Below are 19637 nucleotides of genomic sequence, written 5' to 3'. Positions count from 1 at the left end.
GAGAGGCAAGGATAGCATGGGCAGAGGCTGTGCTATCCCAGCCCCAGTGCTCATCCAGGTTGGTCCCTGTGTTGGCAGGAGGGTGTTTACACATCCATCCCCACACCGACCCAGGACAGGTGTGGGCTCCTTACCTTGCTGTGTCATCACTCCAACTGAGAAGCCTCCTACCTGCAAGGTCAGACACCCCTTTTTCTAATCAGAGGCAGAAACAGGGGGCTTCTCAGCAGGAGGAATGCATGGCAAGGTAAGAATGCAGGGTGGCACGTAAACAGTGGGAGTTTGCCATGCAGTTTCTATTTGACCATTAGATAAGTATGTATTGGTGTGTATTATTTTTATAGCCTACTGTTTTAGAGTTATTTTAATATTAAGTTGTTATTTTATAATTTTGTTGCTTTCTGATTTTAGATTTGATGCCATAGGCAGGTTTTTATCTCTGACTTGGTTGATGGCTATGTAAAGCGCCATGTAAAACTTATGGCACTATATAAATAAACTTTAATAATAATAATAAACTCCATGGTAAAGCAATATTTATATTACTCTGGGTTAAGTTGTTTACTCCAGGATCAGGCCAGATCCACCAGATCTGTATCCAGTCTACCAGGATTTGGTCTGCATTGACTGAACTAGATGATGCAAGGCTAGAGGAGAAGCCATGCCTTTTGGCCCATGGGGACAACCCAAGCCAAAGTGGTTTTTGTACTTTGTATCATGAGATAACATTATCATTAGAATAATTAGAAAAGACACTAATGATTAGCAAAGTGGGAGACAGTAGAGGAAAAGGAAGATCACATTACAGTTGGATGGACTCAATCAAGGAAGCCACAGTCCTGAATTTTCAAGACCTGAGCTGGGCTGCTGGTAACAGTATGTTTTGAAAGTCTCTCATTCTTAGGAATGCTGGAAGTCAAAGCTGACTTGATGAAGAAAGAATAAACAAGTGGTATGATGTAGATCAGAAACAGCAAGATACCTTCTTGGGAGTACCATACTATATCATATTAAAATACAGATATGGGAACACAGAAACATGTCACCCTTTCTGATAAAAAGTTCCAAAATTGCACAGAATAATTTGAAGAAAAGGTTGGGATAGAGTTGCTTTCTCTTTGATGTGCTATCTCTTTTTATGAAAAAGATTTCTTGATGTAGACAAAAATTGTACCAAAATGTAATTCTTCAGAAGTGACTTCACTTTTGCCACATACAAGGTTGTCTACTTCATTTTAAAAAATTATGTGTTTATACACTGGACCCTTCCCATCCACTATGTGACCGTATGAGCCCTGGCTCGGTTGCAACAAAACCTTCTGGCACCCAATGCTGCGGACCATATGAGATTCAAAGTTACCCATGATGCGGCAGCAACTGGAAACAAGGTTATCAAATATTTCCTGTTTTACTAAGTACAGCATCTAAGTCTTTTCAAGCTGTATTGTCAGCTTGCCAGTCATACCTTAAAGTGACATGGTTCACTCTTACAATCCATTTTCTTTTCAACATTCATCATTTTTACATGTCCACTCCCACTTTCAAGTGCTATTTTCTTGTTTTCTTTTTAAAGACAGATAAATGCCAGCAGCCTACTTCTTATGAGCAATTTTATCCTATTTCACCACCACTTATGCAGACCAAAGCAACATTTTTGGTAAAGTATATGACTCAGCTGTGTGCTTCTAAGGTACTGTAAAGTGCATGAAATTATTTTTAAAATGTTATGAAAAATGTACTGGCAGCTCTCTTTTTAGTGTTTTAACAAAGCTACAGTTTCCATTTCTTTTATTCCAAAATAAACTATTTCTACAAGGGCAGCTTCATATCTCAGAAAATGACGGAGACGGATGGATATTTTTCAAACACAAGTATACAGCAGAAATTTAAATTGCATTTTTATTCTTTGAAAACATCATCCAACACCAGACACATTCAAAGTAAAATTGCTCCAGTAATTTCAATGGAACATAGTAGCATAAGCAACTACCTTGTACATAGTAAATTTACTTGCCCATCTAACCTGGAATGGGCAACTTTGACTGGTCCAGAGACAATTTTTGTTCTACGCACCCCACCCCTGAAATTCAGTAGCAAATCATGCAGATGTTTCAGTGGGAAACCTGGAAATGGCATTGAAACAAGAGGGAAATGTTCATTTCAGCAGGGCTTTCCCAGTTCACATACAGAATTTCAGAAGCAAAACACAAAATTCCTTTAAAATAAATGACTTTCAGCTTGTTTTTAAGGATTTTTAGCAGTCTCCTGCTAAAACTCAGTGGTGTAAAAATTGTGTACCCCAGAAAACACTTTTGGGACTTATATGTTACCCACCTCGATCTAACCCAATATTGTTTCATTGCCTCTAATTTGAAGAATTTGTCAGACTGGAAGCATTTCTCTAGGACCTCAGGCTGATGTTTCCCCATATGACTGATTCGCCTTATAACTGGAGATACCAAGGAATGAACCTAGAATCTTCTGCATGCAAAGCATGTGTTCTGCCACTAAGCCATGGTCCTTTCCTAATCACACTTACTTCCAAGCAAGAGTGCTGATCCTGTTTACAAGGAAAAATAGGCAACACACAGCCTTCCAGCTGTTGTTGGCCTGTAATTGTCATCAGCCTCAGCCAAACAACCAAGAGTGATGAATTATGGGAACTGCAAACTCTGGCTAAGATTGTACATTGCCTCACTGCAGTCTAAGTTTTGGATGAGGATTTACATTATGCTTGTATTATGAAAACGCTTTACAGAACACCTATGTAGAGCAAAATACAATTAATGGTCAATGCACATGGATGCAAATACAAAACAAGTTTTAAAAAATTATTTCATCATGCCTTTGAGAATTGATTTTTCAGGGGAAACTGTTCTTGTACATGGTACTGGACTTTTATTGATTGTTCTTAATTTGTTTAAACTGGTCTGAATTTTATGATGGTTTAATTGCTTTTTAACTTTTATATGCTGTTAATTTTTATGTTCATTTTAACAGGTATAAAACTGCATTGAGTCTCAGTATACCCACCTTAGTACTAAACATCTAGAGAACAATAAGCTGCCTGGTCCTACACTAAGGTAGGCAACTAAAGAGTTCTATGGAGCTCCTGGACAGAAATCAAGAAGCAGAGTGCAGCTATTCTGCCTTGTCCTCCTTAAGCAATTTTCTTTTTTTTTGTGGGCGAATACAAGTCATGAAAATGTGTAAAAACCTGGGTAGGCTACAAGTGGATGATTACACCTGGAAGACTGCACTCAATCCCCATTGAATGAGACAGAGCAAATATCTCCCAACCAAATTAGCCTTCCCATCAGGATTGTTAACTGTTCTGAATGTCTGTTTTTACCCAAGATGATAGAAAAGGGTGTGAACTGTGGTGGCAGGTCTGGCACTTACGGGTTGAGGCCCCTGTTCCATATTAAAATGACCCAGCAGGAAGACATAGTGTCAAACAGGATTATATTCCTGTATATGAACATGTTTCCCATTAATACTGATGGGACTGTTAGCCACCTTCAAGTTAACTTTGACTTATGGCAACCTTATGAATGAGAGTCCTCCAAGTCACCCAATCCTCAATTTGCTTGCAGGTTGCAGACTCGAGACTTTGGCTTCCTGACTGAGGCTATCTATCTGGTATGTAGTCTTTTTTTCCCTACTTCCCTCAACTTATTGTCTTTTCTAATGAGTCATCTTCTTATGATATTGACAAAGTGTGACAGACAACCTCATTTTAACAATCTTGCCTTCTACAGAGAGTTCAGGCTTGATTTGTTCTAGGGCTCATTTATTTGTCTTTTTAACAGTCCACAGTATCCTCAGAACTCTTCACCACCATCATATCTCAGACATTAGTAAGTAGAGCCAGCATAGTGTAGTGGCTGGAGTGTCGGACTATGGTTCTGGAGAGCAGGGTTCAATCCCTCACTTGGCCATGAAACGCATTAAGTGACTTTGAGAAAGTCACATGCTCTCAGCCTCAGGGGAAGGAAATGGCAAACCTCCTCAGAACAAATCTCGCCAAGAAAGGTCCATGATAGGTTTGCCTTAGGGTCACCATGTCAGAAATGACTTGAAGGCAAACCACCACCACCACCAAAACAACAACAACTTACAGTGCGATCCCATGCCATGGAATCCCCACTTTACAGTGAGATGTACATGTATTCAATTTGGATTCTTCTCAGAAAGAGTTATGGCTTCTATATCATAGCATTTTTTCACACCACATCCCTTATGGCATTTTTATAATTGATTGAAGCATGACCAAAGTAACAAAAAAGTATGTTGTGGCATCTTTTCTTACAGATTTATTTTAGCATGACCTTTTGTAAATTACAATCCAATTCTCCAGGCACATAAAGTACAATATTAAACACAAAGACATGTGTGAGAGTGTTGTATTCATATATGTACCGAAGGTACATATGCTTGTACTTCATGCTTCTGAGGAAGGTGAGTATAATCCATTGAAATTAATGCTAAACTAAGTGTGTTTCAAACGATGCCACAAGACTCCTTTTTGTTATAATTCGTTTATAATTATTCAAACATTTCAGTTATAAGATATGAAGCACTGGGTGCTGTTCACAGGCAGCAGTTCACTGCACACTGAACAAGGTAATATTGCAAGCTAGTTTGTCACTGAATGTTGACTCTCCCTCCCTCCCTCCCTCCCTCTCTCTCTGTGACACACACAAACACACACACACACACAACACTCAAAGTAAAGTGAAACAATATGTATCCATCTGAGCATAAGCGCAATTCAACATATTTCCTCGGGCACCATGATAAAGAAGAGGCAATTGAGCCTGAACGTATTAGTTTTAAGTAAGCCATGCACAGATGCAAACTTGCCCACGAACAAAGATGTTCTTCCTCATCCATCATTTAAGGATTTGTGGTGCATTAAGTAGATTTTTTCTTCCAAAAATGGAAAGCTGTGCATTGTCTGACTAGGAGAAAAAAGTGTGCAATTTGATTCTCTTTGAGTGCCTGGCCTGCATTCAACTGGATCACTTGTCCATGATGTTTATTCTAAACTTGGCCTTTAAAAATTAAAATCTCATGCCCCATACCATAAAATTCAAACTATAGCCAAATACATTCAAACCTTGAAAACGATGTAGATTTTTATGTACAACGAATCCCAAAATTGAATTATAGCCCAGAAAGATAATTTCCCCAGCTCTCATTAATTCAGCCTTCCCCAATCTTGTGCCCCCCTATGGCAGCTTGAAATAATAGGAATTGTAGGCTTTGTTGTTGTCAACTGCCATCAATTTGACTTAGACCTAGGGTGATCTTGTGAATGGGAGACTTCTAAGTTACCCTATCATCAACATCCCAGCTCAGGTCTTGCAGACTCAGTGCCATGGCCTCCTTGACTGAGTCATTCATCTGTTATCCATCCTTTCATCTCTTTCATATACTTCCCTCAGTGTATTGTTTCTATCATCTTTTTTATTTTTGCTTGGTTATGCAATGTGTTGCCCTGAAAGTTGCATATCATTCCCACTCTTGGATTAAATTCCCCTTTGATTTTTTGGATCTTGTGGAAGATGTCTCCTGTTCTTCCTTTTTTGTTGTCTCCTATTTTTCTGCTTTGACTACTAGTTCTCAAGTTGTTGAACAGTTACATTCAGGGTTCTGGCTCTATTTCTGTCACCTTTTATTTTTGCTTCTCATCTGTTCTTGGCTGCTTGAACAGTTTAATGTGTCATCCACTGAGGCTTCTCTTTCTTTTTGATTGCAAATAGTATCTCTTTGCATTCCTCCCTGACAATATCCCTGACTTCAGTCCAGACTTCTGACTCCCCATCAATTAGGCTTAATAGTGCAAATCTATTTTTATGTTATCTTTACATTCTACTATGATGTTCTTCAGGTTGTATTTTTGGCACAGTGGTTGGTTTAGTGTTCTTCTTTATTTTTACTCTTTATTTTTACTTGTGGCCTGTGCCACAATCTGCTCCTGGTCTCCCCCCCCCCCCCCGAAATAATGGAGCTTCTCCATCTTCTGCTTCCAGTTATGCAGTCTATTTGACTTCTATGGCCATCAGGTGGTGCCCATGTATACAGTCACCTCTGTGGTCACTTGAAGAATCTGTTTGCAATGAACAGACTGTTGGCCTTGCAAAATTCAGCTGATTGCTTCCCTGCTTCATTTCTTGATCATAGAGCAAATATTCCTACAGTCTCTGATTTCTGCTCTGTTTCCCACTTTTGCTTTTCAATTTCCTATTAACAATAAGTCTTGTTTTGGTACATAATCAGTTTCCTCCTGGACTCCAGCATAGAAGCTTTCCATTTCTTCTTCTGGCTCTGAAAAGCTACCTAATGTATATTCTAGTGCAGAATATTAGCATTACTGATGACATATCTGCAAGTCTTATTATCACCGTATCCCTTACCTTCTTTTATTAATGCTACATTTCTTTCAGAGAAAGTTGAAATTGGTCAGAGGCTATCTAATAACACCAAACTTTTAAGGGATGGACAGAAAAAATGTACCCAGTGCATTATTTAAACAAAGAGTGAATGATAATTTCATCAATTTCCCCACTATTTATAACAAAGACTTTTAAAAGCATGTTTTTCATGCTAATGCTATTAAGTACATATGCATTTTTAAACAGTTACATTACACTATAATATTTAGAAGAGATTTAAAAACTTAACTTCAACTGAAGTACTAAAGTGTATTACAAAATTGTCCCAACTCATTAAATTCCCTTTGGCCATACTATCACTTGAGGATTTCAGTATGTTAAGTGTTTAATCTCTTAACTAACTCCTCCAGGACCTGGACAGGATTAGACATTATGCTACAAAGACAGCTACAGATCATGGACAGAACCCAATTAGGCCTCTTACTATAATATCATTATCTTAGTGAAATTCTGTTGTTAAGAAATGGGCATGTACTTTTTAATGCTCCACAGCTCAGAACATGCCACAATATGAGCATGCAATGTTTACATTTAGGAAACAGTGTCCTTCTTCCCTACAAAGAACAAAAGGTCCACCACATTCGCTAAACCTGCACAGATCAGTTGTAAAAAAAGTGTTGCTTGCAAGAAAGCATATAATAAACAAAATATTGCCTACATTAGACATGACAAGACTCTAAAATTAAGAAAAGAAAAGAAAGAAGAAATGGTCTGGGAAGGAAGCAAATATATTCAGCTAACTGGCTTTACACATATGGAGATCATTTTGGAATAAGAGAAGCTAAATGTAATTTGTAGTTTAACTAGACTACATGCACTAAATCAGTGGGAACTTTGGAAATCAACACTTGTATAAATTCCACTGATTCTACATTAGCTGGGAATAACAGATATGTTTTATTTTACAGTGTCTACTAAGAGTACCCATAATCTTCACAGCAATGATAATACCAGTTGTTTACATATCCTCATTCACCTAGATCCAGTATGTCCCTTGGTTATAGACACATCTTTAAACCATATCTATTAGAACAAAAACAGTAGAATTCAGAGACATAACTGCATGAGTCTGCAATATTACAGTGGACCCTGCAGGGGTTTGGTTCCAAGATCCCCCGTGTATAACAAAATCCATGTATGCTCAAGTCCCATTAAATATGACATAGCAAAATGGTGTCCCTCATAAAAAAAATGGAAAATCAAAGTAAATATATACTTTTTTTGAACATTTTCCAACCGTGGATGCTTGAATCAGTGTATAAAAAATCCGTGTATAAGAAGAGCCAACTGTATGCAAAGGGATCTTGCAGCATCTTTGAAACTGAGGCGCGTTACAGACTGCCCAAAATGGATGGTCTCGCGCCGCTGCCGGTTGCTGCGTCCGGGACTGCAGCAGCCAAACTGCGCGGTTCTCGGGCGCAGCCAGAAAGAAGCGCCGAAATGGGGCTTCTTTCTGGGCCCCGGAAGTGGCGCCGCGAGCCACTAGTCGCGCACTCGCGGCGTCACTTCCACCGTGCGACGTCTGGACACTATGCGTCCACAACATCAAAATGGCAACCCCCGTGTGGACTCGGTCCGTACTAGGGTTGAGGGGCATCAGGAAGTGACGCCCCCTTCTCAACCCTACCACGGCCCTTCCTAACCCTAGCACACCCCTTTGGCGCGTCTGTAACGCGCCTAACTGAGCAAATCAAGTTGTACCATGAGCTTTCGAACACTTGGTCTGCTTCCTCAAATGCATAGAGTCAACACTCCATGCATCTGAAGAAGTAGACCAAGCCTATGAAAGTTCATGCTACAACTTCTTTCACAGTCTCAAAGGTGCTGCAAAAATCCTTTGCATGCCATTAGAAAAAACATCTTACACTTACAGTTTGATAGTTTGATTAGCACTGCTATAAAGTAAATTTAGCACATGATTTCATCAAAAAGTATGGAAGGTATATTGAAAACCAACTGTTGTCTTACTAGGTTCACCCACCACATCCCCCCAAAATTAACACTGCCACAATTGGATCTATAACATAGAATCTCTGACATCTTCTTTGAGAATGAAAAAAATTAGAAGAGTTACTGAAATCTATGATCAGCGGTAAAGCTCCAAAACCATACTATTTTCCTTTTTCCCCCCTACTGAAATAATAGAATCATAGAACTGTAGAGTTGGAAGAGACCACAAGGGCCATCCAGTCCAATCCCCTGCCATGCAGAAAATCTCAATCAAAGCATCTCCGACAGATGGCCATCAAGCCTCTGTTTAAAGACCTCCAGGGAAGGAGACTCCACTACACAATCATTGTTGTGTTGCTATTGTTGTATACCTTCAAGTTGTTTCTGACTTATGGCAACCCTATCACAAGCGTGTTTTCTTTTGCAAGATTTCTTCAGAGGTAGTCTTTGCCTTCCTCTGAGGCTGAGAGAATTAACTTCCCCAAGGTCATGCAGTAGGTTTCCATGGCTGAACAGGGATTGGAGCCCTGGTCTCCAGTCATAGTAAACCTACCCTGGCTCCCAGTATAAATCATACTCAGAGCTATCGGTCCCTAGAATTTGTTGTTGTATCAAAAGATGTTTAGGTTAAGAGCCTTTCTTCCTTTTGAAAAGTTTTTCTGTTATTCGTAAATCAGGCAGAAATTCTACCAATATCTTTATTAAACATTGATTAGGAGGAACTTCTTGATGGTAAGAACACTGAACTCAGTTTTCTAGGCAAGTGTTGGCATGCTCTGGTGCCCAGATGGCTGCACCACTGAATATCTGGCAGTTCTGGAGGGCAACAACAAACCTTCACATCGACCATTTTGGATTAGCCATATCACATCACTCCTGGTCGTCTTTGGAGGCCAATTTAGAAGTTGTTTTGTTGTTTTGGGGGTATCCACCCAAACAGAACAGTATTTTAAGTGTCCCAAAGTTGTTGGGGATACGTTTTGATGAAAAACTGGGGAAGAGGGTGTCATCAAAAACTTGTACAGGATACAGGGACAAAAAGAGAGAGTTCCAAGAATTAAACTGGATCCCACTAAGGGCCATATGCAGCCTCAGGACTACACATTTCCCACTCCTGGGCTAGAGCTAAGCTTTCTCTTCTTGGAGGTTTCTCATGCAAAAGCTAGACAGCCATCTCCAAGAAATGTGTTTAACTCTTCATTCCCTACATTGAGCAGGGGGGTTGGATTAAATTAGCTTTATTAAATCTATTGCCCTTGAATCATACAGTTGGAAGAAACCACAAGGGCCATCTAGTTCAACCTCCTGTCATGCAGGAACACACAATCAAAGCACTCCTGACAGATTGCCAGCCATTGAGATGTGTTGGATTTACATCTCTCATAATCATCAGCCAAGAGCTTTATAATTTCATCATACACACACACAATTGGATATAAAGGACTACAAGAGGCCAAAGGGGTACAAAAATGAATGAATACAGGTAGTCATGCAGGATGTGGCCAGAGACAGAAAACAGAAAGCATATAACTCACCAATCCATTGTTTGGCTGAAGTGGGGAAAGACATAAATATTAACAAACTGTATCAGAGGAAAATCCATACACAAATCAAATTTAAACCTTCAAACATATTTGAACTTCAGTCTAAACAGATTACCCTGACGTCTCTGGTTTGCATACATCATCAAACATCTGCTATACTACACAACCAAACTATTTGGCTCCAGTCGTTTCAATCTACTTCTGTAATTTCTGGCAGAATTTAATTATTTAGATGATTCAGCTTTGCACTTTCTCAAAGAAAAAACTGCCTGTATTTCAAACAGCCAGTCTCCATACATGGCACTAAGAAGTAACACAGATTTTGACTGAATGGTAGTAAGCACATTGTTACCTCTAAGTATTTTGATTCTTGAAAATACCTTCAAAATACAAGCGGATTTGTATTTAAGAAGACTCCAGTGGTCAGAATGTTCTTCCAAGAACACTCAGCATCCATTCAAACATTTCTAGTCTTTGCAATGACAGAAGAAAACACAAAGCTGAGAGCAGAAAAAACCATAGAGTGACATATTGCCTGAAGATGCAGTACAGGATTGAAAACCCCCATTGTCTATGAAACTGTGTAATGGATGCCAATAGGAGTTTCACTCTATTACACATGTCAACAAACCCTGGTGGCACTTTCAATGCTACGTGTGCTTAATTCAGACCCCAGAAGGTAGTGGGGAGAGACAGGATTTTATAGACTACAATTCCCAGACTCTACCAGCTTGGAAAGCTGTAGTACAAAAACTCATTTTTCTAAGTTCTGATTTAATTTAATGCCAGAAATGCAGTCAAGATTAAACTGGAAGGAAAAAATGGCTTAATGTTTAGGCACAATAAGGCAAACAAAGCAATTCTGAATCAATCATGCTCATCACAGTTAAGTTTTGTCATGTGGCTGGCTTGTGCTCTTGAGCGATTTGGAATTATCATTAAAAGGTTTTCTATCCTCTCTAATTATAAAGCAGATCCAGGTGGTCAAGAGTTACTTTTGCCAGTAAGGTGAGGTGGGGAGCCTGCGGCCTTCTGGATTTTGGACCACAACTCTCATTAGCCAAAAGTGATGGGAGTCAAGCCAGTTCTTATTAGCATGGAACACAATACAAGGTATTTGTAAAATATTATCCCTCCCATGGTGGAACTCACAAATAACTCAGCAGCTTTGCAAAAGAATCTAGTTAACCCAATGCCTCGGAACACAATTGTGTCAAAATGTACTACCAATAACCGCCCTAAGTGGTTATTCAAATGCAGTGGTCATTTAAATTTTATACCCTGCATTTTCAGGTCATAAATGAAATACACACATTACTCTCACAACACATCTGGAAAAACCTTTGGTAAGAAAAATTTGCCATGCAATCCTAAATATGTTTACTCAAGCTCATTATGGTCAATGAATCTTACTACCCAGTAAATATAGTTTGTATAGCAACCTCAATATAAATGTTACAAGCAGCATCACAAATTAGAAAATTTCATCTAGGAATCAGCATGTGCCTAGATCATGACCAATATAACAACCCCACACAGGGACAGCTCATCATGTATTTATACATGGGCCAACAAGCTGCAGTCAATTACAGGTTTTTTTTTATCACACAGCAATCCATTTACTCGGAAGAAAGATCATTAGACAATAAATAAAAACGAGGTATATTAATTTATTATTGCCTAGACAGATATTTCTCCCACATATTTCTGAATTCCTGACATTACTTCATGAATGTTGTAGCTGATGCTCCCTACAAACAGTGGGTAGGCAAGCTGTTCAAGTCCACTGTGAAATCTTTTTATGCAAAAAGAGCACCTGGATGTCAAGGTCTATAGGTGCAGAAAAAGAAGGAAGCTTTTGTTTTGTTTTACAATTCCATGTTTTGTTTTACAAGTCATACAAAGAGTCCCCTGGTCCTCTGAGGTAGTTTTGAAAGCTGATACAACCCCACTTCCATTCACCATTACACTGTCAGAAGCCTCCACTGAATCAAAGAACTTCCCACTGGAAGGATTCCACTTGGTAAAAACCCAGTGATTGAAGGCTTTTAAACAGAGGGTGGATTCCCATCAGCTTTGCTAATGACAGGAGGTTGTACTGGATGCCCCTTGTGGTCTCCTTCAACTCTATGATTCCATTATTGTATTTCTGTGCAACCTTATACATTTCTCCTTACTAGTACTCAGTCCTTTTGAGCAGAATGGAACTTGGGGCTCGAACAGACAGGCCAGAATAAAGCTGCTTCGGGTCACTTTGGAGGCATGCTGTTTAAATGACACATGCATCTTAAGAGGCCAGAAGCTGTGCCAAAGCTGTGCTCCAGTCCTTAGGACTGGTGTGTGGCTTTAGTGTGGCTTCCAGCCTCTTAGGACACATGCATCATTTAAACAGCATACCTCCAAAGTGACCCGAAGCAGTTTTATTTTGGCCTGTCTGTTCGGGCCTTATCTCCCTAAGTTATTCCACAGCAGGATTAAGTGACGTATAGCTCTCCAGATGTAACTGGACTAGAACTCCCATCATCTTGCACTACTGGTTATGCTATCAGAGATCAAGGAAAACTGCGAGTCCAATAACATTTGAAGTGCTATAGGTCTTCCAGGGCTCATGCCTTTCAGCTCTTACTATAGTTTTTAAGATGTTTGAAATAATATGTTTTCTCTAGGAATCCCCAAGTCCTCCAGTGCAATTCAGCTGGAAGTTGACCACAGAATTGTCCTGAAGAACCTAGAAGTTCCTAGAGAAAACATTTCTCTAGGGATCGATAGGTCCTCCAGCATGATTCTGTGATCCAGCAGATGTTGACCATAGAATTGCACTGGAGGACCTGGAGATTTCTAGAGAGGTGTTCTCTTAGGTAAAAAGAATAGGGATTTTTTTATTTGCGTTTATCCCCCCCCCCCCCCCCAATTTTAACAAGGGTCTCTCAGCCCTAACCCCAGGGAATGTGGAGGGACCACTGTAGATGAGTTTAAGATGGAAGTAAGTCACTGTTCTGGTTTTCCAAAGCTTGTTAAGTGTAAGCTTTAAAAAATGGAAACTTGCCATTAGATGCTCCTTACAAGTTAAGAGAAGAACTATGTTAATTTTGAAAACATAAGATAAACATGTTTAGGAATGCAGTTCTACTGTGAGTTGATTTTTATGGAGAAAATGTTTCGGATGAGATTTAATATGTTTCAAAAGCCTGTAGTTTGAAAGGAACATGATTTGCTCAAAACTGCAAATGATCAAATCTACAAAAGTCAAAGCTGCAAATGTGGTGGTCCAACTGTATTTCAAAATAGAGAATGGCTGGAGCACACCACTTGATTTCTCTACTATATTTACTTAGCAAATCACGTACTTGCTTGATGATTGTTAGATAACTGTATGAATTGACATCAGTGACTAAAAGAAAAGAAGCTCCTATACCTTCAACAGTTTTGCTGAGGAGGGAATTTCAGAAAATGGTCATTTGTCATGTAAACTATCCTTGCTGAAATCCCCTCTTGCATACAACTATTAAAAATGTGGGAGTCCTGCTCCCATCTTCTCACCTGGCTGCTGCTGCTACCACTGTTGCTGTGTGCCTTCAAATAGTTTCCGACTTATAGCAACCCAATCACAGGGTTTACTTGGCATGTTTCTTTAGAAGGGGTTGTCGTTGCCATACTTTGAGCCTGACAGAGTGTGACTTGCCCAAGGTCACCCAGTGGATTTCCACAGCAGAGCTGGGATTTGAACCCTGGTCTCGCAGGGTCCAAATTGAACACTCAAACCACTATACCATATTGGCCCTACTACTACTATCAACTTAATTTGTTGTTGTTGCTGTGTGGCTTCAAGTCATTCCCAACTTATGGTGATCCTACAGCGGGCTTTTCTTGGCAAGATATGTTCAGAGGAGGTTTGCCATTGCTTTCCCCTGAGGCTGAGAGCATGTGACTTGCCCAAGGTCGTCCAGTCAGTTTCATGACCTAGCGAGAATCGAACCCTGGTCTCCAGAGTCGTAGTCCAACTCTTGTACCTTTATGCCATCCTCGCTCTCAACTTTATTTATACACCACTTTTTCCCAATGGCTGGGGCTCCATATGGCTTACAAATTAAAATTGCAATACAGCCTTCCCTCCATTCTCATGGTCTTTGGACCCACGTCCCTCATTTATGTGCAAAGGATAAACGGAGGGAGAATGAATGGACGAGCGCCTGCACACCCATATTCAAACCAATGGGGCTTGAATATAGGTAAAACTCTGTTTTCATGAGGGGGTCCAGAATGGATCCATCATGAAAAAGGAGGGGTGACTGTATAGTTAAAAATGTACAACAGGCCAACAATAAAATAGAATCTAATTATTTAAAATGGATGGCATTCAGTATCAGCTACAAGTGCATAAGCTAGAATTATACATCTGTAACTGCTCCATATTCACAATTCTCATGTAGTCACTATTGTGGCACTACTGACATAATCTCGACTGCCCTCCTGAATCTACTTTACTGGGCATCAGCCATATCGAGAGAAATCAATTGTTCTAATGACTAAGGCTGTGGCAATCAAAGGTAGGATCCGTATAGCAATTCTTTATCTGCTGGCAAGGTGTGTAAAAACATCATCCACCCATGCGATTGCCAGCAGCGTATTCTTCCTTTTATTGGTGTGGCAAATGCTCAGTAAAGCAGGTGAGGGGGATCCAGCCAAAAGAAATTGCCTAGTTATGCAGATATAACTAAGCAGCCAATGTTGCTACTTAGTTGCTACTAAGCTACTAAGGAGCAGATGTTGCATAGTAAAACAATTTAAAACATATATTTTAAAATGAAAAGCCATTAAAAACAGTATTTTAAAACAATACCTTTGATACTGGTTGTGCAATGAGACATTTAAAAACTTCTGTATTTTTATGTATCTATCTATTTATCTAAATAAATAAATAAATATTTTGCTTATCTAGTCACACATGCAAATGAGGCCTTTGGTTTCACTCTTCTGTATGGCATGTTCTTGTTTTATTTGCTTTGTTTTCTTGGCTGGCTGAAAGAGGGCTTCCTTAGTAATTACAAGAAGAGCTATGGCATTAGATTGTGCATTTGGCTTCCAATTCTACTTCTCAAAAAGTTAAAACAGGGCTGACTTATGCACCTGTCTTCAAAGGGAGAGAAGATGCAACATCTATGATTCTGTGATGCAAGCAGTAAACCCCCGCCCCAAACCCCCAAAGCTATTCTATCCAGCTTCCCTGCCCCCCCCCCCCGAAAATGAAATAAGGCCTTTTGAAGAGGAATATTCTAGGTAGAACATTTGTAGCTTTTAACAACCCCATCACCACTTTACAATGAGAACATGTGAGTAGGTTTGCTCTTTCTTTCCACACAGCACCTTTCAAACATTTCTCCTTTGCACTGACAACCAGCTTTTAGCTAACTTTTCAAACTTGGAAAATGGTCAAAGAAAATCAGGTGACTACCACTGTTCAAACCAAAGTCCTTACATAAAAGCGACCTTTGTGTCACTCTCAGTTCTTTGAACTGTACTAGGCACGAACAGTTGAGCTTTTTTTAAAAAGGCAAATCTCTCTTCCAAAGAGGTGCATGAATTATGTACACAATAAGTGTACATGGTGTGAATGTGTACCTTGGGAAATAGGGAGCCAGTTTTCTGAGCCAAGCAGACTGAGCAGACTGTAAGTGGGCTGCAGATGGGGAGGCTGTGGTTCTCTGGCTCCCAAAGTCTCTTGCCATACTTGCAGAGGGTGATAGAAATTGAAGTGCAACAGCTTCTCCAAGGCCATAGATTTTTCCCACCCCTATATTATAACAACCTTAAGGTGTAAACCTAACCACATTTTCAAATGAAGAAAAAAAAATATCCAATGAATGCAGACATATGGTGGAATAATCATTGTGTACCTTGGTGTGGCAGGCAAAGTTTACTTTGAGCCAGCGCGTGTTCCCAATGTTAGCCCAAGGAAAACAATAGAAAAGATGTTGTCTTCGAACAAGCCTTGAACATCCTTGGCCCAAAATACACTGCAGAAATAATCCAGTTTGAGACTGCTTTAACTGCCCTGGCTCAACGCTAAGGAATCCTGGGAACTGTAATTTTGTGAGACATTTAGCCTTCTCTATCAGAGAGCTCTGGTGCCACAATAAACTACAATTCCCAGGATTCCCTAGCACTGAGCCAGGGCAATTAAAGCGGTCTCAAACTGGATTATTGCTGCAGTGTGTTTTGGACCCTTCTTTCAGCACAGTAAAGGTGCAACAAGCCAGCATGGTGTAGTATGTTGATCATTGGACTATGTCTCTGGAGACCAAGGTTCGAATCGCAGCTCAGCCATGTAAACCCACCTTAAAACAAATCACACTTCTTAGCCTCTGAGGATGGCAATGACAAAAACTCACTGAAGAAACTTACCAAGATGTTAGCTTTACCTTAGGGTTGCCATAAATCAGAAATGACTTTGAAGGCACACAGCAACAAAAAGGTGCAACACCTCTGTGATTGTCAGAGGAAAGCAGATTTTCCAGGCTATCAAGACGGATTGTTCAATGGCTCCTGAACGGCAAGGGACTGGACTAGTCAGCCCTCGCAGTCCCTTTCAACTTTGTGTTCTATGAATCTTGGTTATAGCAGCTAAAACCAAACCTCTGTACTCAGGGGTAGTGTATCCATGAGTAGAGAGGGTCTAGATCAGCAATACTCAAACTCTGCTCCTCTAGGTGTTTGGGACTTCAACTCCCCAAAGCCTCACCCATCTTGGCCAATGGTCTGGGATTCTGTTGCACTGAGCCCTGGCAGTTAAAGTGGCGTTCAAACCGGACTAATTCTGCAATGTGGACTCAACAGCTCAGACCTCAGCCCTGGCATCTCTCTCTCTTTAGCAAGGCAGCCTCGGTTACAGCCCCACCACTACCTTTGTTTGCATCTACACTGCAGAATTAATTCATTTTGACATCAATTTGACTACCACAGCGATACATTATGGAATTTTGGGATTTGTAGTTCCCTAAGACATTTAGCCTTTTCTGGTCAGAGAGTTCTGGTGCCCACAATGAACAACAAATCCCAAGAATCCTTAGTATAGAGCCGTGCCACTTAGAATCATAGAATCATAGATCTGGAACAGACCGCAAGGGCCATCCAATCCAAACCCCTGCCATGCAGGAAATCCCAATCAAAGCATCCCCGACAGATGGCCATCCAGCCTCTGCTTGAAGACCTCCAAGGAAGGAGAATCCACTACACTACGAGGGAGTTTGTTCCACTGTCGAACAGCCCTTACTGTCAGGAAGTTCTTCCTAATGTTGAGGTGGAATCTCTTTTCCTGGAGCTTGCATCCATTGCTCTGGGTCCTAGTCTCTGGAGCAGCAGAAAACAAGCTTGCTCCCTCCTCAATATGACATCCCTTCAAATATTTAAACAGGGCTATCATATCACCTCTTAATCTTCTCTTCTCCAGGCTAAACATCCCTAGCTCCCTAAGTCATTCCTCATAGGACATGGTTTCCAGACCCTTCACCATTTTAGTCGCCCTCCTTTGGACACGCTCCAGTTTCTCAATGTCCTTTTTTAATTGTGGTGCCCAGAACTGGACACAATATTCCAGGTGGGGCCTGACCAGAGCAGAATACAGTGGCACTATTACTTCCCTTGATCACTATACTTCTATTGATGCATCCTAAAATGGCATTGGCCTTGTTAGCTGCCGCATCGCACTGTTGACTCATGTTCAACTTGTGGTCTACTTGGACTCCTAGATCCCTTTCACATGTTGTCTCCTTAAGCCAAGTGTCCCCCATCCTATATCTGTGCATTTCATTTTTCCGCCCTAAGTGCAGTACCTTACATTTCTCCCTGTTGAAGTTCATTTTGTTAGCTGTGGCCCAGCTTAAAAGCAACATTAAAGTGGATTACTTCGGCAGCGGATACAAACTGGGACATAACACTATGGAATCCTGGGAGCTGTAGTTTCGTCCAGCATTCAGCCTTCTCTCTGAGCTCTGGTCACCCTGCAAAACTACAACTCCCACAATTCCTCAGCATGATGCTGCGCCACTTAAAGCAGCGTCAAACTGCATTAATCCTGCAATGTAGACGCGGCCTTTCTCTCTCTTTGGTCCAAAACCACACTGCAGAAAGAATGCAGTTCGAGACCACTTTAACTGCCCTGGCTGAATGCTAGGGAATTCTGGGAACTGTAGTTTTGTGAAACATCTAATAATAATAATAATATAATTAAGCCTTTTCTGTCAAGAGAGCTCTGGTGCCAACAATAAACTACAATTCCCAAGATCCTGTAGCACTAAGTCTGGGCAGTTAATGCGGTTTCGAACCGTGTTATTTCTGCAGTGTGTTTTTGGACCTTTCTCTCTTTGACTGCTGCGTCCACACTGCAGAAACCATCCCATCTTGACACCGCTTTAACTGTCCAGGGCTGTGTGTGTGTGTGTGTGTGTGTGTGTGTGTGCTGTGGAATCCTGGGAACTGTAGTCCATTGTGTGGCAAAACTGCCTTCCCCTGAATTCCGCCAGCATGGAGCCCTGGCAGTTTAAAGCAGTGTCAAACTGGATTATTTCTCTGCAGTGTAGATGCAAAACTTTCTCTTTAAACCCTCTATTTGGGGAGGAGAGGCTCCCCCAGCCCCCCAAAAAGGGAGGTCTAGGCTTCCCCCAAGGACAGGCTGGAGGTCAACACTAGGAACCCAAAGGCCTCTTCCACCAGAGCAATAGGAGAAGCCTACAACAGAAAGGCCAAGCTGAGCAGAATAACAGTACAGGCTAATAACTGCAATAACAAGCTAGGGGCGCGTGCGCGCTCCCGATGGGGTTGGGGGGCGCGCGCTTTCGAACGTTCGCTCTGCAGCTGTTGCTCCTGCTGCTGTTGTTGGGACTACAGTACTTACCTTGGCAGCCATGCTTTACCGCGCGCAGCCTTTTTCCGCCCCGCCCCCTCCACAGAGAGGTAAAACTGGTGGCAAGCCGGCGAGCTGCGTTCTAAACCGACGCGCCAATCAGAGGAGAGGAAAGGCCGACGCCGCACGCTGATTGGCTGGAACCAACATTTCCTCCCTTTTCCCCTCTCTCTCTCTTTATATACACATATATCCTGGGATTAAGCAGCTGGAGGTAGCGCGCATGCGCATGATCGGACCCGGCTGTCTTTCCACAGGCTGAGGCCCGGGCGCCCTCCTTTTCCCGGACGCGTCCTCCATTATATATTTTTTCAGCCTCCTCCTCTTCTTCCTCCCCCAGAAAATGAATAATCTATTACTCTATGAGTGTTTTTAGCTTTTTTATGTGGGTCATGTCCTCCATTTTTTCTTGCAAGTCCTCCATTTTGTCCATGACTGTGAAGCATGAATCCTCTTTTTTCTCTCAGTGTTTATTTTGGGGCATGTCCTCCATTTTTTCCTAGAAGGTCCTCCATTTTGAGCATGACTGAATATTATATACCTCTATGTTTTAGCTTTTTGTTTGGGTCATGTCCTCCATTTTTTTCTTGCAAGTCCTCCATTTTGAGCATGAATCTTATATACGTTTCTTTGAGTGTGTGTTTAGCTCTTATTTGGATATGTCCTCCATTTCTCTTGAAGGTCCTCTATTTTGAACACGACTGAGAAGCATGAATGTTATATTTCGGAAAGCTCTGACCAGAGTGAAAACTACAGATCCCAGGACTCCATAGCCTTGAGCCA

At 41.0% G+C, this 19637-nt stretch overlaps 1 protein-coding gene across 2 annotated transcripts in view; it reads right to left on the bottom strand.

The window, feature by feature from the left end:
• SLC25A13 (solute carrier family 25 member 13) overlaps positions 1-18915 on the bottom strand; it is a 144147-nt gene extending 125232 nt beyond the window's left edge. Inside the window, exons 1-2 of one of the 2 annotated variants that reach the window (XM_089533193.1) lie at positions 18846-18915; positions 9947-9961 (exon numbers count right to left, since the gene is read on the bottom strand). In XM_089533193.1, the coding sequence (XP_089389319.1) occupies positions 9947-9961; positions 18846-18857 (27 nt within the window). In that variant the 5' untranslated portion in view covers positions 18858-18915. The remainder of the gene's footprint in view (positions 1-9946; positions 9962-18845) is intronic. The other variant, XM_089533194.1, reaches the window with a different exon arrangement.
• Between the last annotated feature and the right edge of the window lie 722 nt (positions 18916-19637).

The sequence above is a fragment of the Sceloporus occidentalis genome, unplaced genomic scaffold (genome assembly GCF_023333645.1).
Source record: "Sceloporus occidentalis isolate IW3139 unplaced genomic scaffold, rSceOcc1.0.p SCAF_7, whole genome shotgun sequence".
NCBI classification, from domain to species: domain Eukaryota; kingdom Metazoa; phylum Chordata; class Lepidosauria; order Squamata; family Phrynosomatidae; genus Sceloporus; species Sceloporus occidentalis.
Note: the sequence above shows the minus strand (reverse complement) of the source record. Positions and strands in the feature narration are given on the sequence as shown.